This window comes from Schistocerca cancellata, chromosome 8 (genome assembly GCF_023864275.1).
Source record: "Schistocerca cancellata isolate TAMUIC-IGC-003103 chromosome 8, iqSchCanc2.1, whole genome shotgun sequence".
Lineage (NCBI taxonomy): Eukaryota > Metazoa > Arthropoda > Insecta > Orthoptera > Acrididae > Schistocerca > Schistocerca cancellata.
Window position 1 is genome coordinate 330779129 of NC_064633.1, and position 18270 is coordinate 330797398.

The window sequence follows — 18270 nt, forward strand, 5'->3', positions numbered from 1 at the left end:
AAATTATTGCCACAGCGCTCGATAGCAATAAGCTGCGAAACATTTGAAAGAACAGTCCATCATTTGTTAACAAATGTTCTATAGACTTCATTACGCTATTTGCGTTTGATCGCCGACTTGTTAAGACGTGTTATGTAGCACCGGTACAAGTTATATGTTATTTAGTGTCAACTGGTTCAAATGGCTCTGAGCACTATGGGACTTAACATCTGAGGTCATCAGTCCCCTAGAACTTAGAACTATTTAAACCTAACTAACCTAAGGACCTCACACACATCCATGCCCGAGGCAGGATTCGGACCTGCGACCTTAGTGGTCGTGCGGTTCCAGACTGAAGCGCCTAGAACCGCTCGGCCACACCGGCCGGCTATTTAGTGTCAAAAACCATGTAAATCACCAAGCAAAACGCTTCGGTAAACTGTGAGCACGCCAGAACATTTAAGTTTCAAGAAATCTCGGACAGACAAAAGCAGCGATTGTTGAACTGCTCCATGTGTGAGAAAACATCAAAACGTAAGTTTTGTAGACATTGTATATTTGTTAATGTCTACTAGTTTAATGCCTTTGTTCTTTGAGAATATATTGATGCTTCACGTTCTTAAAAAAAAAAAAAACTTTATTGATACAACAACATTATAAAAAAACAATCAAAAAAAGAAGGTATTGTGATACAAATTATTTATAAACACAAAATATTGTATGATACACACAAAACCCACCACCTTATGTAATTAGTGGGTCCAATTATTATACTTGAACAACAAGCAGCTTATACTACTTAATTAATGGCACTTACTATGGACAGGGTTAATCTAACTACTTGACTACTCTAGTTATTCTAAATCTAGCTGCTCTGCAGTGTTACAGGTGTGCCAGACTAAATACAAACCTACTATTAAGGCCTGCTCACTGAGCTAATCCCAGTGAGCGTGCCCCTGGCACTGTGCTGGCCTACTACTTTTGGAATCGCTGCAGTCCCTACCTATGTTAGTGATGTTAGTATTCTAATTTTACGTTAATTCTAGTGTAACTACTTCCTATCAAATCTTAGTGCATATGTCAAGTCCGGGAATGGTGTTCCTGCTCCCCTGATCCGGTAGCGCGGCGGATTCCAGTTGTGAAGCAACCGGCCAGTACCGCGCTCGGCGGAAATTGCAGGTGCACCTGAGTCTTCATCGGGTTATATTTTTTGATTTCTAACCGTGTTGGGTACTAATAAAATCCCTCAAGATCTTTTGGGATATTTCATTTGCCAAATTGTTGAGTACATTGAAGGTCTCGGCACGTCGCAGTAGTGTGTATGTGTCCCTGTTTGGTAATTGATTCCTAAGTTCGAGCGCCACATCGTCATATAACGTGCAGTCATAGACGACATGTTCGGGTGTTCCATCCGGAGCACCACAGTCGCACGCTGGTGTCGCCCGTTTTCCAAATCGACATAGATATGTCGGATATGGCCCATGACCTGTAAGAAAATGCAGCAGTCCGCTGCTCGGCTCAAAGTGGCTCATTTGAAGCCTTTCTCTGATGTTCGGTAGTAGCTGGAATACCCTTCTTCCCGTTTCCTCAGTTTCCCATTACTGTTGCCATAACTCTTCGCCCCTTCTCCTTATGGCATATCTATCCCCAACTTGTACCCCCATGATTTCCTTGGTCTTATCTATCTTTCCTTTGGAGACCCAGTACCACGCTCCCTGTTCTCTAATTTTTATGTCTAAGGGACATAATCCTATTATTGTCAGTAAGGCCCCCCCAGGTGTTGTTCGGTATGCCCCGACTGAACGTAACAGCATGTTCCGCTGCACCCTTCTTACGGTCATTGCGGGCACCACCCTCGTGAGCCTGTGTGCCCAAACCCCGCTCGCATATCCTACTAAGGATGTTAGGATCCTGTTGTGATAAAGTTTGATCAAGTTGGGAGGTAGGTGGAATCTTCTATGGCCTATACTATTATTTAGAACTTCTAATGCTCGCTGCGTAATGTTTTCTATATGAGTATTATAATTCCATTTTTCGTCTATTGTAACTCCTAGATATCTAGCCTCTCTACGCCGAAGAACTGGAGTTCCCTCTATTCTGACGGTTGGATTTCTGACGAGACTGCCTTTCATTAATAAATATGTGGATTTGTGCGGTGCAACTTTCATCTTTGCTTCTTGGCACCATTTCTGAAGCACTATCATAGCTTGCTCTACCTTAGGCTCGAGTTCCTCTCGGCTGCGGCCGCCTACCAGCAGGAGGAGGTCGTCAGCATAAGCTATCACGTCTAGCACGTCCTCACTTAGTTGTAATTTCTCTAGGAGGGGTTCTATGTTTATATCCCAAAAGAGTGGCCCCAGAACTGATCCCTGGGGACACCCCTTCGTGATGGTTTTACTTGTTCTTCCGCTAGGTGACGATAGCCATACCTCCCTGTCCATGCAATAGCTCCTCAGACAGCCATAGAGGGGCCCTGGGCACTCCTTCTCACGCAAGCGGGAGAAGAGCGAGGGCCACCACAGGTTGTCGAAGGCGCCACTGATGTCCACCATGATGCCTACCACATACTTGTGCGGGGTTGAGCTGCAGACCTCAGCTTCCAGGGCAATTGCGTCAGACGCCGATCGCCCCGGCCTAAAGCCAAACTGCCTGTCGCTCATCCCGCGCAGTATCCTATGCGCTGTCAGTCTGTCAGCCAGTAGCTTCTCCAACAGTTTTCCTAGATTGTCCAGGAGACAGATTGGCATGTAGGATTTGGGTTCTGTGGGGTCCTTATCCTTCCCTTTTTTAATGATTATTACGTTGGCCCTTTTCCAGATTTTAGGGAATCTCCCTGTTCTTAGACACTCATTGAACAGTCATGTGAGAGACGCCACTAGCTGGAGGGGGGGGGGGGTCAAGGAACTGCACCACCTCCGCGATTATGCCGTCTGGCCCCGGTGCTTTGCCCTTTTTTAGTGTTTTGATTTGTGCTGCCACTTCTTCCTCTGAGAAGGGGTACACCTTGGTGTTGTTGGTGTATTCATTTAGATCCTCCCTGCGAATTTGTTGTTGGAGGTCATCCTCCTCATTTACCTCATCATCTGGCAACAGAGTGCGCAGGAGAGCTTCAGCAGTTTCCTGCCACGACTCTGTCATTCTGTCTCCGTCTCTGACTGTCGAGAGAACCGCAGGGGACCTGATTTTCTCCCTAACCAGTTTGTATGGTATTCCCCAAGGATCTGTGGCTAGCTGGCTCAGAACATACCTCTCCCAACTTTTCATTCTTACTTGTTTTAATTCTTTGTGGAATCGTTCTTTTTCTTCCCTGTACTGCTGCAGCCAGAACTGTTTTTCTCGCCAGACGGCACTTCGCTGGTAGTACCTCCTCGCCCGTCTCACAGACTGACGCATACGTTCAAGATCGGCAGACCATGGCGATGGGGAAGCCGCCACGGCTCTCCTCCTGGTTGGCACAGCGGCCTTGACCGCTCTAACTATCGACCCTACCAGCTCTTCGGCGTACCTATGTATGTCCAGGTCACCTTCCGGCAATGGCGAAATGTCACACTCCCGAGCCAGGCAGTCCCAATCAGTTTTATTGTAATTTAGTTGGATCTCCCATCCTAGGTCCCAGCGGCACTCTTCTTCTCTGAGGCAGAAGGTAATTAAGTTGTGATCACTCGTAGTGGCGTGTTCAATAACTTTCCAGCCTTCAATGATGCTGATGGCGTTAGCACTTGCCAGGGTGACATCGATGTTTGTCCCCTGCCCTCCACCTCCACTATAGGTGGGGGGATTACCAGGTTTATTTGCCACTACAAGTTGGGAAGCCATGATTAATTGTTCAGCCTTCTCACCATTGGCATCCCTTGTGCCGCTGTACCACATAGGGGATTTGGCATTGATATCTGCTGTAACAATTACCTTGCGCCCGCGTAGTGTCGTGATGATTCTCGCAAGGTGGTCTGAGAAATCTTCAAAATTACCTCCGTATTGGAAATACATGTTTACGAGGTGTATTACTCCTACTGGTGTTTGTAATTCTACCACATTGCAATGACTGTTTGATAACTGTGTTAGTGTAGTGGCCCTTAGGGCCTTGTTTGTAACTATTAAGACTGCCTTCGGCTCTTCTCCGGTAGAGATAGTCTGCCAAGTGGTAGACATGAAGGAGATCTGCCCCGAACTGGAGTATGGCTCCTGCAGACAGACTACATCCAGTCTCCTCTCCTCCACTACCTTCCGAAGCTCTTGCATGACCAGCCGACTCTTATGGGTGTTTATTTGTCCTATTACAATTTCAGATGTTATGGGAAGTAGGTGTGGAAATAGCAATCAGGCCATGGTTTATTGTAATCTGAGGCAATTCGGCCATTTGCAAGGACTGATTGCACAGAGATCTCTTGCATGTTGAATTCCTCACCTCTTCTCTCGAAGACCCTTCTGAGAAAGTCACGCAGAGCTCCGAAATCTGTGGGAAGATTCATTGACTTTAACTGTATCCTATCCACGGCCTCCATTGTCGAGAAGGTGACCTTTCTGCCATATTTATGTCCTATACGTACGACGTGCCTGAGTGCTGTGGTAAGGACAGCTGGCTGCTCCAAGCGTGAAAGCTGCATAGCAAGCTCCAGATTCGGGTAGATCCTTCTAAGATCCGGATCTGGGGCTCTCGGAAATACTTCCATATGCATTGTACTTGTGATTGTATTATCTTGTACTATGGTTTACAGAGACCCTTCCTGAAGCGGAACCATGCTATTACTTTCTACCGGTCGCGGACTGTCTTCTGTTTCCTCTTCTGGCTCCGTCTGTATGCATTGGTCAACCATGATTGTCTGTTTTGGGCTTGTTATTTCATGATTGGTGATGAAGATATCTGCCTCTGGGTTGAGTGTCGAATTGACACTCAAATGATCCAGAGTCTTTGGCTCTGTCAAAATATCTGAGTCAGCCGTTTCTTCTATTTCTTCAATTTCTATTTCTGGTTCGGTTTGGGTGCTTGAATCAACCACAGTTATCTCCTTTTTCTTTATCTCCTGGACAGATTTCAGAAATTCTTTGAATTTCTCTGCTCTTTCTGCGTCCCTTTTCTTCTTACTTGGAGATTTTCTTTTGTTGGTTGATTCGATTTTGTTGTTGCCATTAGCCATAATCTGTCCTGGAGATTAGGCGTTGTTCGAGCATTTTATATGTTGGGCAATTTCTTCCGGTTGTGCCGCACGTCTTTTTGCCCCTTCGTATACATGGTATGCATACAGCGGATTTCCTACAATCTTTTCTTACATGATCGTCCTCTCCACATCTGGAGCAGGCCGGCTTCCTACTGCAATATTTATGAATATGATCAATGTCCCCACAATTGTGGCAACGGGGTACGATTAGGTAGTCTTTCACGTTTATGGCGTGAAAACCTATGTACACCCTGCCCATAGCTGTCAGTGTTCTCCAAAGTCCCCCTGTAACTTCAGCAACATGGTGAACTACGTCTCTGTCCCTAGGTCCTGTCTTGAATCTGAGTTTAAAATCTTTTAGAAAGGTTTCCATACTTATGTTTGAATCGCCAAGGTTTTGTTGATACAGGGTCTCACACAGGTCCTCGTCCGTCATTGATTTGGGGACATCATACAAAATGACCAGTGGATTTCGCTTTCGGGGGGGTTCACATTTTACTGACTTACATAATTTTTGGTTTTCTAAAAGCTTATTTTTATCTTCCTCTGAAGCTACATCTACAATAACTACATTTTTTGTTACCTTTACCTTGTTAATCCTGATCTTTTCTTTAACGGGATTTACTGTGGTAGCAAAAACTTCCTGCACCTTTTTAATATCCTGGCCGGGTAATGGTCTTAAGAAGACTGCTGTGTCTGGTCGTTTAGACACTTTTGCAATGGTCTCTTTTGTTGTTTGGGCCTTTGGCGCAGCTTGTGCTGCGACGCCGGCCCATGTCTTCCCTGGTTGTTTCCTGAGCCGTTCGTTTTCCTTTTCCAGCTCTTCAATTCTCCCTTCTAGTTTCGCATTGGCTATCGCCCATGCCGCCAGTTCATTTTTAATTGCCTGCACTGCGGCCTGACTAATTTTCCCATTTTTAATTTTTTGATCTAAAAGCTGTGTAATCCTCATATGTCTGTCTAGATTGCTTTCTTCCGTGGTCTGACCCAGGCCATCCTGTGGCGAGGGATCAGATAGCATCGAAGCCCTTATGGGCGCACTTAAGTCGCTTGTCTCTTCAGTGGCCATCATCGTTAGACAAGCGAAAAAAGGGTTGGAAGCCCGTCTCTTACCCCGGACCGGCTCCTCTGGCATGGGGGGGACTAAGATGCAGCTCGCCCACCAACCTCGTCCCTAGGTCAAGGGCATCCCTGAGCCGCCGAGTTCAGTACACCGTTGCCAGTGTCCTGGTCCCCCTCAGTGGCCTCGTCACCGACGATTTCTCGCAGTGTTTATCGGCAAGTGACCCCGCACTCCGGAGAAGCGGATGCACTTCTCGTCCTTCGCCGCCTACAAGCCCGAGCTCCCACCTTGCAGGCCAGGGACCCGCTCCTACTCAGGTGGCGGGCCGGTCACCCAGTCGTTCGACGGTCTGGACCCAGCTAACCTGGCCCAGGCGATGTCACCACCCCCTGGGTTTGGCAGAACACGCCCCAGTTACCCACGGGCGCGGCGAAGCGCACTTGCCGACTCGCGCCGAGTTCCCACGCCCACGCCGACAAACATGCAGAGCACCAGCTGGTATTGTGCCCTGCGAAATAACGGAGGGACAGATGGATAGTCCCTCAGACACAGCTCCCCCTATGCCATGCACCCTTTGCTTTCGCCTTGGGTTGGGGGCGTTTAACGTCCTACCTTGACGGGAGTTTAACGTCCTTCCTTGACACACTTGCTTCACTTTACAGAAAATCTCTGCTTATTCTTTTCTTTAAGCTCATCATGATTTCTCAGAGTATGTAAGCTTTGTTACAGGTTCGCTCTTCATCGCGGTATCTCGATTGTATTCGGGAAGTCATTAATGTGTTCAATTTCCAATCTGACAACATTTTACAAAATTTCACTGTTTTGCATTCATTTCCATTTGTTATTATTCAAACTGGTCCCTTAGGTATTTTCATCGAAGTTTCTGATTGCGTGAAGGCAATCCGGGTCAAAGGTCAGTCGCGAAACCACCTTCACGTCATCAAACCTTACGTCTCCTGAACACAGTCGAGAACCGACACATCGGCGATCATACATTAATTTTTTTCTCTTTCTAAGTCATACCAAAAACGGTAAAGCAGAACTGCAGTGAGTACGCAATCTAGTGTTATAGGTTGCATTCTTTAACTTGTCGGCAAACATTGCCAAATATGATAATATTCTTCTCGGGTGTGCAGCCGAAGCATAACGTCATCTGGACACAATATTTCAGCCGTCCACCTGGCCGACATCTTCAGGTCAGAGTGCTGGTACACGATCTCGCCAGAACTGACTTTCGGCTAGATCGTGTACCAGCACTCTCACCTGAAGATGGAGACCAGGTGGACCGCTGAAATATTGTGTCAAGATGACGTTATTATCCGGCTGCACACCCGAGAAGAATATTATCAATTATATCGCCGGGAAAGCCTTCGAAGTCACACTGACAGACATGATTATCATTACAGTTATATTTGATTAAATGTGTGTGAATATCAAAATCTACAACACTAGAAAGTCTGTGGCACAATGGTGCCGTATATGCTCAAAACTGAGTAGAAGGACAGTCAAAGAAATGTGTGCTTTGGGCTTCTTGAGAATATTGCCAATGACCACGACAGGTTCAGTTGTGTTATCACAGATGAAAAATCCTGGATTTTTTAGTAAGATCGTCAGACAAGACGGCAAAGTGAGGAATGGCACACTGAGACACTTCATCGGCCGAAAAAAGTTCGAATGAGTAAATCAAAGACAAAACAATGCCGATTTGCTTTTATGACAGTAGGGGTATAGTGCATAAAGAATTTGTTCCTCCAGGACAAACTGTCAACTAAGTGATTCACAAAGATGTCCTTGAAACGCTCAGGAAAATCGTGAAACGAGTGAGACCGAACACTGCGGACGATTCGATGCTGCATCATAACAATGCCCCATGTCACACGGCCACTTCCATCACGGAACTTTTGGCCTCAAAAAGCATTCCTGTTGTTCCACAGACCCTCTGTTCACATGATCTGCGTCTTTGTGACTTTTTCTTTTCATGAAATTCTTTAATATCTTAAAATGACGTCATTTTAGGACTCTCAAGAACATTCAAAAGAATGTGGCTGACATGTTGAATGCCCTACTAGTTGAAGCCTTTCAGTGCGCCTGCCAAGACTGAGAACAACGACTCCGCCGGAGTATAGCTGCCTAAGGGAACTACTTTGAAGTGGACAATATTTTTGGTTGAAAAAAATTACAGCTTAGGTAGATAAAAATTCTGTCTCATTGCTTTTCTCACACAACTCGTATATCATACATTGCAGCGGCCGCAAGTCGCAATACTTCCCTCCAACAACGGAGGGTAAACAGCCTACACTCTCAAGTGAAGCGACTCCGCCAGCGAATTTCAAGGGCCGGAACTATGTTTCACATCACGTATCACGCGGAACTGATAGTGCGGAACTTAGTACCACTGGGCCCCAGGTCATGTGTCGCGTTCTGCAGCTTAAGCCGAGAGATTTCCAGTGAGGTTTAGATTGACCGCCAGTTCCAGTTCCAGTTCCAATTGTAGCCTCCACTATAGATCCAGTCATTGCATCTCAGCCATCTGAAGAGTATCGACCGCTCTTCGGCAACACCTGACACTCCCACAGCAGTGGCTACGCTGGGTACTAGTCTGTACCGTATTACAAATTAACTTAGCCTCAGACCAGGACTAGGAATATTGTACAACAATCTCTTGAAGATAAGTATTTGTGTCTGACTGGATAAAAATGTGTTTTTGGAAATAGAGTTGCCGTTTCACTAGTTGTGTTTGTAGACAAGCGTCCCTGATATGCGATTAGCAGTACTGCCCTTGGCCGGCTGCTGTGACCGAGCCATTCTAGGCGCTGCAGACCGGAACCACGCTGCTGCTACGGTCGCAGGTTCGTATCCTGCCTCGGGCTTGGATGTGTGTGATGTCCTTAGGTTGGTTAGGTTTAAATAGTTCTAAGTCTAGGGAACTGATGTCCTCAGATGGGTCCCATAGTGCTTGGAGCCATTTGAACCATTTTTTGAGTATTGCCCTTGTTTACACTCACATCAGTGACAATTCGGGGTTTGTTGTCAACATCCTATGGTATCGACAAAGTGTGTCTACAACATGCATATCACGATAATAATGTTCGTAACTGGTTGTGTTTGTCACTCTCACAGATCCCTGCTTACTAACGAAAGTCAACCACATTTTACACACCACTGATTGTAATACCTCATTATGTATACATCAGAGACAACAACGGCAGAGTTATCGACTCAAAGATCTTTGAACGTTCGTTTGTCTGTCATGGAAAAATCTAAAAATAATCTGTGTACAATGTTTGTATCTATCGAGATTTTTAGAAACATAATATTCAATGATGTACAGTATCATCCCACGTACACAGACCTTAGTCACCATTCAAATCCTCATGACAAAAAAATCAACTTAGAAAAAAAACTCATACAAGACGTCGTCACTAAGAGACGTCAGGCGTATTATCTCTAATTTTTCGGTATGTATCTGAAATTTCGGTTTTGCAGTGCGTAGCTGGGGCCAGCCAAAAAAATATACTACTCATCACGTCTTTCAAGCGAAGCCCAGCGTTGAGGGAAAATATCGATTTGTTTTGCGTTACAAATAAAAGGATTTTTAAGGGGGAATCTTATGTTCCAATTTGATAGAACGGTTCAAAATTACTCTAGTGTGATATTAGTTTTATCTACATTTTGTGGTCTCACCGCCAGACACCACACTTGCTAGGTGGTAGCCTTTAAATCGGCCGCGGTCCATTAGTATACGTCGGACCCGCGTGTCGCCACTATCAGCGATTGCAGACCGAGCGCCGCCACACGGCAGGTCTAGAGAGACTTACTAGCACTCGCCCCAGTTGTACAGCCGACTTAGACAGGAATGGTTCACTGACAAATACGCTCTCATTTGCCGAGACGTTAGTTAGCATAGCCTTCAGCTACGTCATTTGCTACGACCTAGCAAGGCGCCATTACCAGTGTATATTGAAATGGAGATTATATCTGTACAAGAGCGATGTACACCGATTATGGATTAAAGTTAAGTATTACAAGATTTTCGTACTTTATTGCAATTCTCAAGACATTGTCCTGTTCCATACATCGCGCCAGCCTGCGTGAGCTTATAGCGTGCATTTCGGCCTCCTCTAAGAACACGTTGTTGGCACTTCTGCCAACACTTCATATTGGCGACGAGCTAAATCGCGTTTGTACCAATTGATCTTGCCTTAATTTACTTGTGTCATGGCTTCGCCACCATCTCCAGATGTACTGTCCGAATTTTATTGCTTGCAGAATCAGCAGACGCAGGCCTTATTGGATGCCCTTGGACAGCTCGTCCAGGGTCAACGTGCAATGCAAAACGATGCGGCCGCCGCCGCTCCACCGCTACCGCAGCCACAACATGCAGTTGCACCACCTTTTCGTCCGTTTGATGCGGCACTGGAAAGCTGGACGGAGTGGTCACGCCAATTTGGATTCCATCTCGCCGCCTACAGAATTCAAGGTAACTAGCGGCAGCCTTTTTTGTTGGCATGTGTAGGTGTGTCCACCTACCGTGTGATAGTGAAATTGTTTCCCCAACGCGACGTAGCAACTCTGTCCTACGAAGAAATTTTGTCTGCATTAGATGCATATATATTTCAAAGAAACAGTCAATGTAGTTGCAAAAAGGTATACATTCTTTCGTACAAAACGTACGGCCGGTCAAGCTAACAGGGAGTGGGTTGCAACTTTGCAAGGCCTTACTAGGGATTGTGCTTTTGAGTGTGAATGTGGACTCCCTTATTCAGATACTATGGTGCGTGATGTAATTGCACAGAACGTTTCTGATGTTCGTATACGGGACCAAATTTTTAAATTACTCAATCCCTCCCTTCAACAAGTGATAGACATATTGGATAGGCAAGACACACTTGACTTTGCTCAGGAATCATTTGAAACTTCGCCAGCCGTGTGTCACGTTAACCGGCCCGCCGGGCGAGCTGCACGGAACAGTAAACAGCCCTCGCGCCTGTCCGCGCAGCCACGTGTGCCGCGTAAGCAGGCCAATGCGGTGCTCAAATCATGCCCGCGGTGTGCTACTAGACATTCGCGTGAGAATTGCCTGTCACGCCAAGCTATTTGCTTTTTCTGTAATAAAAAAGGACATGTTCAGAGTGTTTGCCAGAAAAAGCTCAGAAGGGACACTCACAACCATTCCAGGCCCTTTGCTTCGCGCCGGAATCGAACCAAGGATACTCAGGCTCGTGAACATTCGCCCATGGGCATTCTTGTAGTTAATTCCACTCCGCCCAGTGCCAGTTTCTCTATCAGTGACTGTGTTCGTCCCACAAATAGTGTGCGTCGACGTCGCGGTAAATCCCGTCAAGTCGCAAGTGCTTCTGTACCAGTGTCAGTTCACGTTGCACGAGACAGTCGCTCTTGTCGTCAGCAGGACAATAAACTTTTTGTAGACTTGGACATTCATGGCAACGTGATCCCATTCCAGCTCGATACCGGAGCTGCAGTTTCATTGATCAATAACGACACGTACAAACAACTGGGCACACCTCCGTTGCGTGCCGCAAATGTTAAGTTAAATAGTTATTCAGGTCAGAAGATCCCTGTGTTAGGACAGTGCAGCCTTCCTGCAACACACAAGGGACAAACGAAACTTGTGTCATTTTACGTACTTTGTTCTTCTTCTGCAGTGAACTTGTTTGGTTTAGATTTATTTCAGTAGTTTAACTTGTCAATAGTCAATCAGGTCCTCTCAGTGAACCAGACTGTGCCTTCAGACAGTGTTTCTCGTCTGTGTGAAGAATTTGCAAACATTTTTGCACCGGGCCTAGGTTGCGCTAAGAACTATGAAGCACATTTGGAACTGAAAGTAAACGCGCAAACGAAATTTTTCAGAGCGTGCAATGTTCCCCACGCATTGCGTGATGAAGTCGCAAGAACATTACACGATTTGGAATCACAAGGTGTGATTGAACGTGTGCAGGCTTCTCTCTGGGCATCACCCTTAGTCATTTTGCCACAACCTTCCGGAAAATTGAAACTTTGTGTGGACTTCAAAGCTACAGTGAATCCACAACTAGTGATTGCAACTTTTCCGTTACCCCGCCCGGAAGATCTTTTTCACAAACTGTGCCCGGGTAAATATTTTTCGAAGTTGGACATAGCAGATGCGTACTTGCAAATACCGGTGGACGAAGAATCCCAGCGAGTTTTGGTGGTTAACACGCATCTTGGTTTGTACAGATTCAAAATACTACCATTCGGATGTGCATCCGCCCCTGCATTGTTTCAGCAGTATCTGCAAACTGTTTGTGCGTCGGTCCCTACTGCAGCAAACTATCTGGACGATATTGTGATCTCCGGAAAGACAGAAGAAGAACATTTAGCCAATCTCCGAACATTATTTCAGGTCTTGCGACAAAATGGTCTTCGCTTGCGGAAGGACAAATGTGTGTTTTTTTCTCGTGACTTACCATATCTGGGCCATGTACTCAATGCCCAAGGCACACATCCCAGTCCAGAGCACCTACGTGCCATACAAGACTTGCCTTCGCCGCAGAATTTGAAGCAGCTACAGAGTGTGCTGGGCAAAATCAATTATTACCACCGCTATATGCGCCATGCCTCTTCCATTTCAGCTCCGCTGCATCGCTTACGCCGTAAAGGTGTTCCGTTCGTCTGGATGACGGAATGCGAACGCGCCTTTCGCCAGTTGAAATCGGCGTTGCTTTCTAATACTTGCCTTACGCCATTCGATCCCCAGAAACCCCTTTTGTTGATGGTAGATGCATCGGATTTCGGGACTGGTGCTGTGCTTGCGCACAAAGATGGATCGCATGATCGCCCTATTGCCTTTGCGTTCAAATTGCTCTCGTCCGAGCAACAAAATTATTCACAGATCGAGAAAGAAGCGTTGGCTCTCGTCTTTGGTGTTACTAAGTTCCATGATTTCTTGTATGGTCGTCACTTTACCACCATCATCACAGACCACAAACCTTTGACATCGCTTTTTCATCTGAACAAGCCTGTACCTCCTCGTACAGCGCAGAAATTCATTCGCTGGTTTATTTTCCTCTCGCAGTACCGCTACGATATCTTGTATCGGTCCACTGCTAAGCACAGAAACGCCGATGCGTTGTCCCGTTTGCCTGTTGCTGAGGATAGAGCATTCGCTTCCTCCAAACTTGCTTGCATGTTCATTGATGCGGAAACCGATGACGTGGTCGAAACGTTTCCGATTGATTTTCGTCGTGTAGCTACAGCCACAGCTGCTGACCCTGTCCTTGCTACCGTTCTGCGTTTTGTTGCTATGCAATGGCCCTTGTCAAAGTCACGGATCGGGGATCCGTTGGTTCGCCGAATTTTTGCTCATAAGGAAAGACTTTTTGTATGACGTGGTGTTTTGCTGTTGGGTTCTGATAATGATCAGTCCAGGGTCGTGGTACCACGTTCGTTACAGTCCTCTGCCTTACAGCTTCTCCACCAAGGACATTGGGGTTTAGTGAGAACGAAACAACTTGCTCGTCAGCACTGTACTTGGTTCGGAATCGCTGCTGCGATTACGAATATGTGCTCTTCTTGCCTGGCATGTGCCGAACAACAATCCGCACCACCGCGGAAATTCGTTGCATGGCTGAAAGCCACTTCTCTTTGGCAACGCTTACACATCGATTTTGCTGGTCCCTTCTGGAATGCTCGATGGTTGGTTCTGGTCGATTCCTTCAGTAATTTTCCTTTTGTTGTCCGGATGTCTTCCGCGACGTCATCTGCCACCATCCAAGCGTTATCCGCTGTCTTTTGCATTGAAGGTCTTCCGCAGACTATTGTTTCCGACAATGGCCCACAATTCATGTCTGCAGAATTTCAGTCATTCTGCAAGGCCAATGGTATTCAACATGACATCCGCGCCGTTTTCGCCTCAGTCAAACGGTGCCGCTGAACGATTGGTCCGGACTTTCAAGTCACAGATGTTGAAGTTGAAAGAGTCGCATTCTCGGGAGGACGCGTTATTGCTCTTCTTGTCCTCGTATCGCTCTCAGCCCCGAGATGGTAGCTCGCCGGCTGAGTTGCTCCACGGTCGTCATCGAACCTTGATGTCTTTGCTGCATCCGCCGCATCAGGTTCCTGTGCAGCGCCAGACAACTGCTTTTGCTCCAGGCGACGTTGTCTCTTATCGCAACTATCGCGGTTCACAGCGTTGGCTCGCAGGGCGCATTCTTCGCTGCCTCGGCCGCGCTATGTATTTGGTTTTGGGGGCCTCTGGTGAGGTGCGTCGGCATCTCAATCAGCTGCGCCTCTGTCGTCGCACGGGTTCTGCCGCTCCCCGTCTGCTTTCAGCGACGGTGCCGTCCGGTCAGCGCCCTGGGGACCCATCTACTGGCTCGCCTCATCCCCAGGTGTTACCGACGCTGCCTTCCATTTTGCCCCATGGCGACGCGCCGCCGCCACCGCCTGTTATCCCGCCGGCGCCGCCCGCAGTGGACGCGTCGCTGCTGCCGCCGGGCGCCTCCCTGGGTCACGCGCCGCCTATCGCTTCCGGTGACCAGCTGTCCTCCGACATGGACCTTTTGCCCGCTCCGGACCAAATGTCGTCTTCGCCCGTCGGCTGCCCCGACCAGATGGAGGTCGACTCTTCGGCCCCTCCTGTCTCTTTCCGGGCGCATACACCGCATGTTGGCGTGCACCCTGGACTAGGTTTTCAGGCGTTTCCTAGCTCCCCTCGGACCGAATGGCCGGGTGCGGGTGGCACAGCCTCGCCTGTTGTTAGGCTCCCCACCTCGTCGCATACGTCAACATGGGGTCCTCCCCACGGCGGGCGGAAGCCTTATAACACAACCGTTCGCCGATTTGCGGGGGAGGAATGTGGTGTCACCGCCAGACACCACACTTGCTAGGTGGTAGCCTTTAAATCGGCCGCGGTCCATTAGTATACGTCGGACCCGCGTGTCGCCACTATCAGCGATTGCAGACCGAGCGCCGCCACACGGCAGGTCTAGAGAGACTTACTAGCACTCGCCCCAGTTGTACAGCCGACTTAGACAGGAATGGTTCACTGACAAATACGCTCTCATTTGCCGAGACGTTAGTTAGCATAGCCTTCAGCTACGTCATTTGCTACGACCTAGCAAGGCGCCATTACCAGTGTATATTGAAATGGAGATTATATCTGTACAAGAGCGATGTACACCGATTATGGATTAAAGTTAAGTATTACAAGATTTTCGTACTTTATTGCAATTCTCAAGACATTGTCCTGTTCCATACATCGCGCCAGCCTGCGTGAGCTTATAGCGTGCATTTCGGCCTCCTCTAAGAACACGTTGTTGGCACTTCTGCCAACACTTCACATTTCTTCACTGGTGCAGTAAAACACCAAGAATAACCAGCACTCCAGCAGCTACAGCGCCGCCCTGGCGTGCACTGACTGCCACCGCCATTAGGACGTTCCTTATTTTCCCACCAAAATTATTCTTTTCGAAATATTTTATGCTCATTTTTAAATGTTTTCTCTTTGGTTACATCTACTATGGGAAAAAATTCATCTCAGTGGGATGACACCCTTGTCGACTAGAGTGACATGTTTTAATATCGGAATTTTAGATTTCGTAATTTTTCGTTAGTGTAATAGGTAGTAATGACCGGATAAAATGAAAATTAAACGCCTTTTTATCTCTTAGGATCCGTTTAATGTTTTCTTTTCAGTGATTCTTTCTTGCCATCTAGTTACAGTATACGATGTTCTTGAACGCAACAAAATACAAATTCCTTTTGCACCACGTCTACAGTCAGTAGTCCGTCTAAATCTTGCATTAATTTAATGCACGTTTCTGCAGAGTCATAAACAACTTACAAGTCCTTAACTACCCCTTTACCACCCAAAACTGAGATGCTGCTCATCCCTGTCGAAGGGCATTCTTGAATAAAATTAGTGTTCATGATCTTCAGGCAAGAGAACAGACCTCTGCTCTTGATTGACACGAAGTCGCTAATGTTTTCTCTGAAATGAAGATGAGAGTGCATTACGAAAAGGAAATTAGCGAATTAAAACCACTAATAAATGGTAATTAGAATAACACTAAACTCAGTGCACTCAAGTCGGCCGGAGTTATAGTGCTTCGATCTCAGCAAAAATTTATATATATATATATATATATAAACAGAGGGAAACGTTCCACGTGTGAAAAATATATCTAAAAACAAAGATGCTGTAACTTACCAAACGAAAGCGTTGGCATGTTGATAGAGACAATAACAAACACAAACACACACACCAATTTCAAGCTTTCGCAACCCACGGTTGCTTCATCAGTAAAGAGGGAAGGAGAGGGAAAGACGAAACGATGTGGGTTTTAAGGGAGAGGGTAAGGATTCATTCCAGTCCCGGGAGCGGAAAGACTTACCTTAGGGGGAAAAAGAGACAGGTATACACTCGCAAACACACACACATATCCATCCGCACATATACAGACACAAGTAGATATATGTAAACGCCAATATCTCTGCTTGTGTCTGTATATGTGCGGATGGATATGTGTGTGTGTTTGCGAGTGTATACCTGTTTCTTTTTCCCCCTAAGGTAAGTCTTTCCGCTCCCGGGACTGGAATGACTCCTTACCCTCTCCCTTAAAACCCACATCCTTTCGTCTTTCCCTCTCCTTCCCTCTTTCCTGATGAAGCAACCGTGGGTTGCGAAAGCTTGAAATTGGTGTGTGTGTTTGTGTTTGTTATTGTCTCTATCAACATACCAACGCTTTCGTTTGGTAAGTCACAGCATCTTCGTTTATATATATGCTTAAGTCGAAAAATAAGGGACACCCTAACCGCCAAGCAGCAGAGCTGCTTCGTCGCTGCTGCAGTACCGGCTATTTTTGGTGTTGTACTGTCCCTGTTAATATGTATGTCGATAAAACAGATATCGCACTATACTAATTTGGATACGGTTTATCGAATGACCTCGTAAAATTCCGCATTAAAAATCATTTTGTTTGCAACGCTAAACAAACTGACGCTTATCGTCGACACTGAATGTCTCATGAAATACCGACACGAGCCATATTTGCTTGGGTTGGTTCATATGGTTCTGAGCACTATGGGACTTAACAGCTGAGGTCATCAGTCCCCAAGAACTTAGAACTACTTAAACCTAACTAACCTAAGAACATCACTCACATTCATGCCCGAGGCAGGATTCGAACCTGCGACCGTAGCGGTCGCGCGGTTCCAGACTGAAGCGCCTAGAACCGCTCGGCCACCCCAGCCGGCTGCTTGGGTTCATTCCAGTGACACACGGCAGAAACGAGACTGTAGATGGTTGCTGAAATATCACAGAAAATACGCCTGAACGACTTAGGAGGGAGTGTCGGTATAAAATGTTACAGACTACGCTGAAGCTTATGTAAGGAAGGAATGAGAAGGTTCTTCGCAGAATTGCCGAGGAAATGAATGTCTGGAAGAAACTAGAAGAAAGTACAGCGTTAGTTAGGGCATTAGGGATTAGCTTCCATCAGTACCTAACCGGTCGGAGAACCGATGTTCCAAACAGGATGCTAGACCTCCTGGGACGCCAGTGGGCCCAACGACAGCCAGCGCTGCGCCCCCTGGCTGCCAGCTATACTCACGTCGTCAGTGAGGATCTCGTTGCCGCGGTCGACGAGGTCGCTGGCCTCCTGCGCCCTGAGGAAGGCCGCCAGCTCCTGGGAGTCGTTGGTCTGCAGGCCGAGCAGCGCGCCCAGTCGGAAGGCCATGTCGCGGGCGTTGGGGAAGATCCCCCACGGTGACACCGACTGCCCGTTCTGGATGATCACCCCGCGGAACAGACCTGCGCACACGTCCGGCTTCTAAGGCAGGCGCAGCTTCAGCCCGAAAGACATAGTCCAAATTATCCCTGCAACCCACATCGGAAGTCAGCACATGTCGAAGCAAATTTGTTATCTCGACACCAAACTTAACCTCAACTAGCTGCAACGAAACAGAGAGAGGAACGCGAGTGAAAAGAGAAACCACATCAAAACTGACTAAAATATCAGAGTCTGATAACAAATTTGTTTCCACATGTGCTGACTTCCACTTAATCTTTATTCAATGGTCAGCACTACG

The 18270-nt window shown here is 47.0% G+C and overlaps 1 protein-coding gene across 1 annotated transcript in view; it reads right to left on the reverse strand.

The window, feature by feature from the left end:
• Nucleotides 1-18270, reverse strand: part of LOC126095015 (acetylcholinesterase-like) — a 123276-nt gene that overhangs the window by 42690 nt on the left and 62316 nt on the right. The window contains exon 5 of the mRNA XM_049909674.1: nt 17793-17992. Within this exon, the coding sequence (XP_049765631.1) occupies nt 17793-17992 (200 nt within the window). The remainder of the gene's footprint in view (nt 1-17792; nt 17993-18270) is intronic.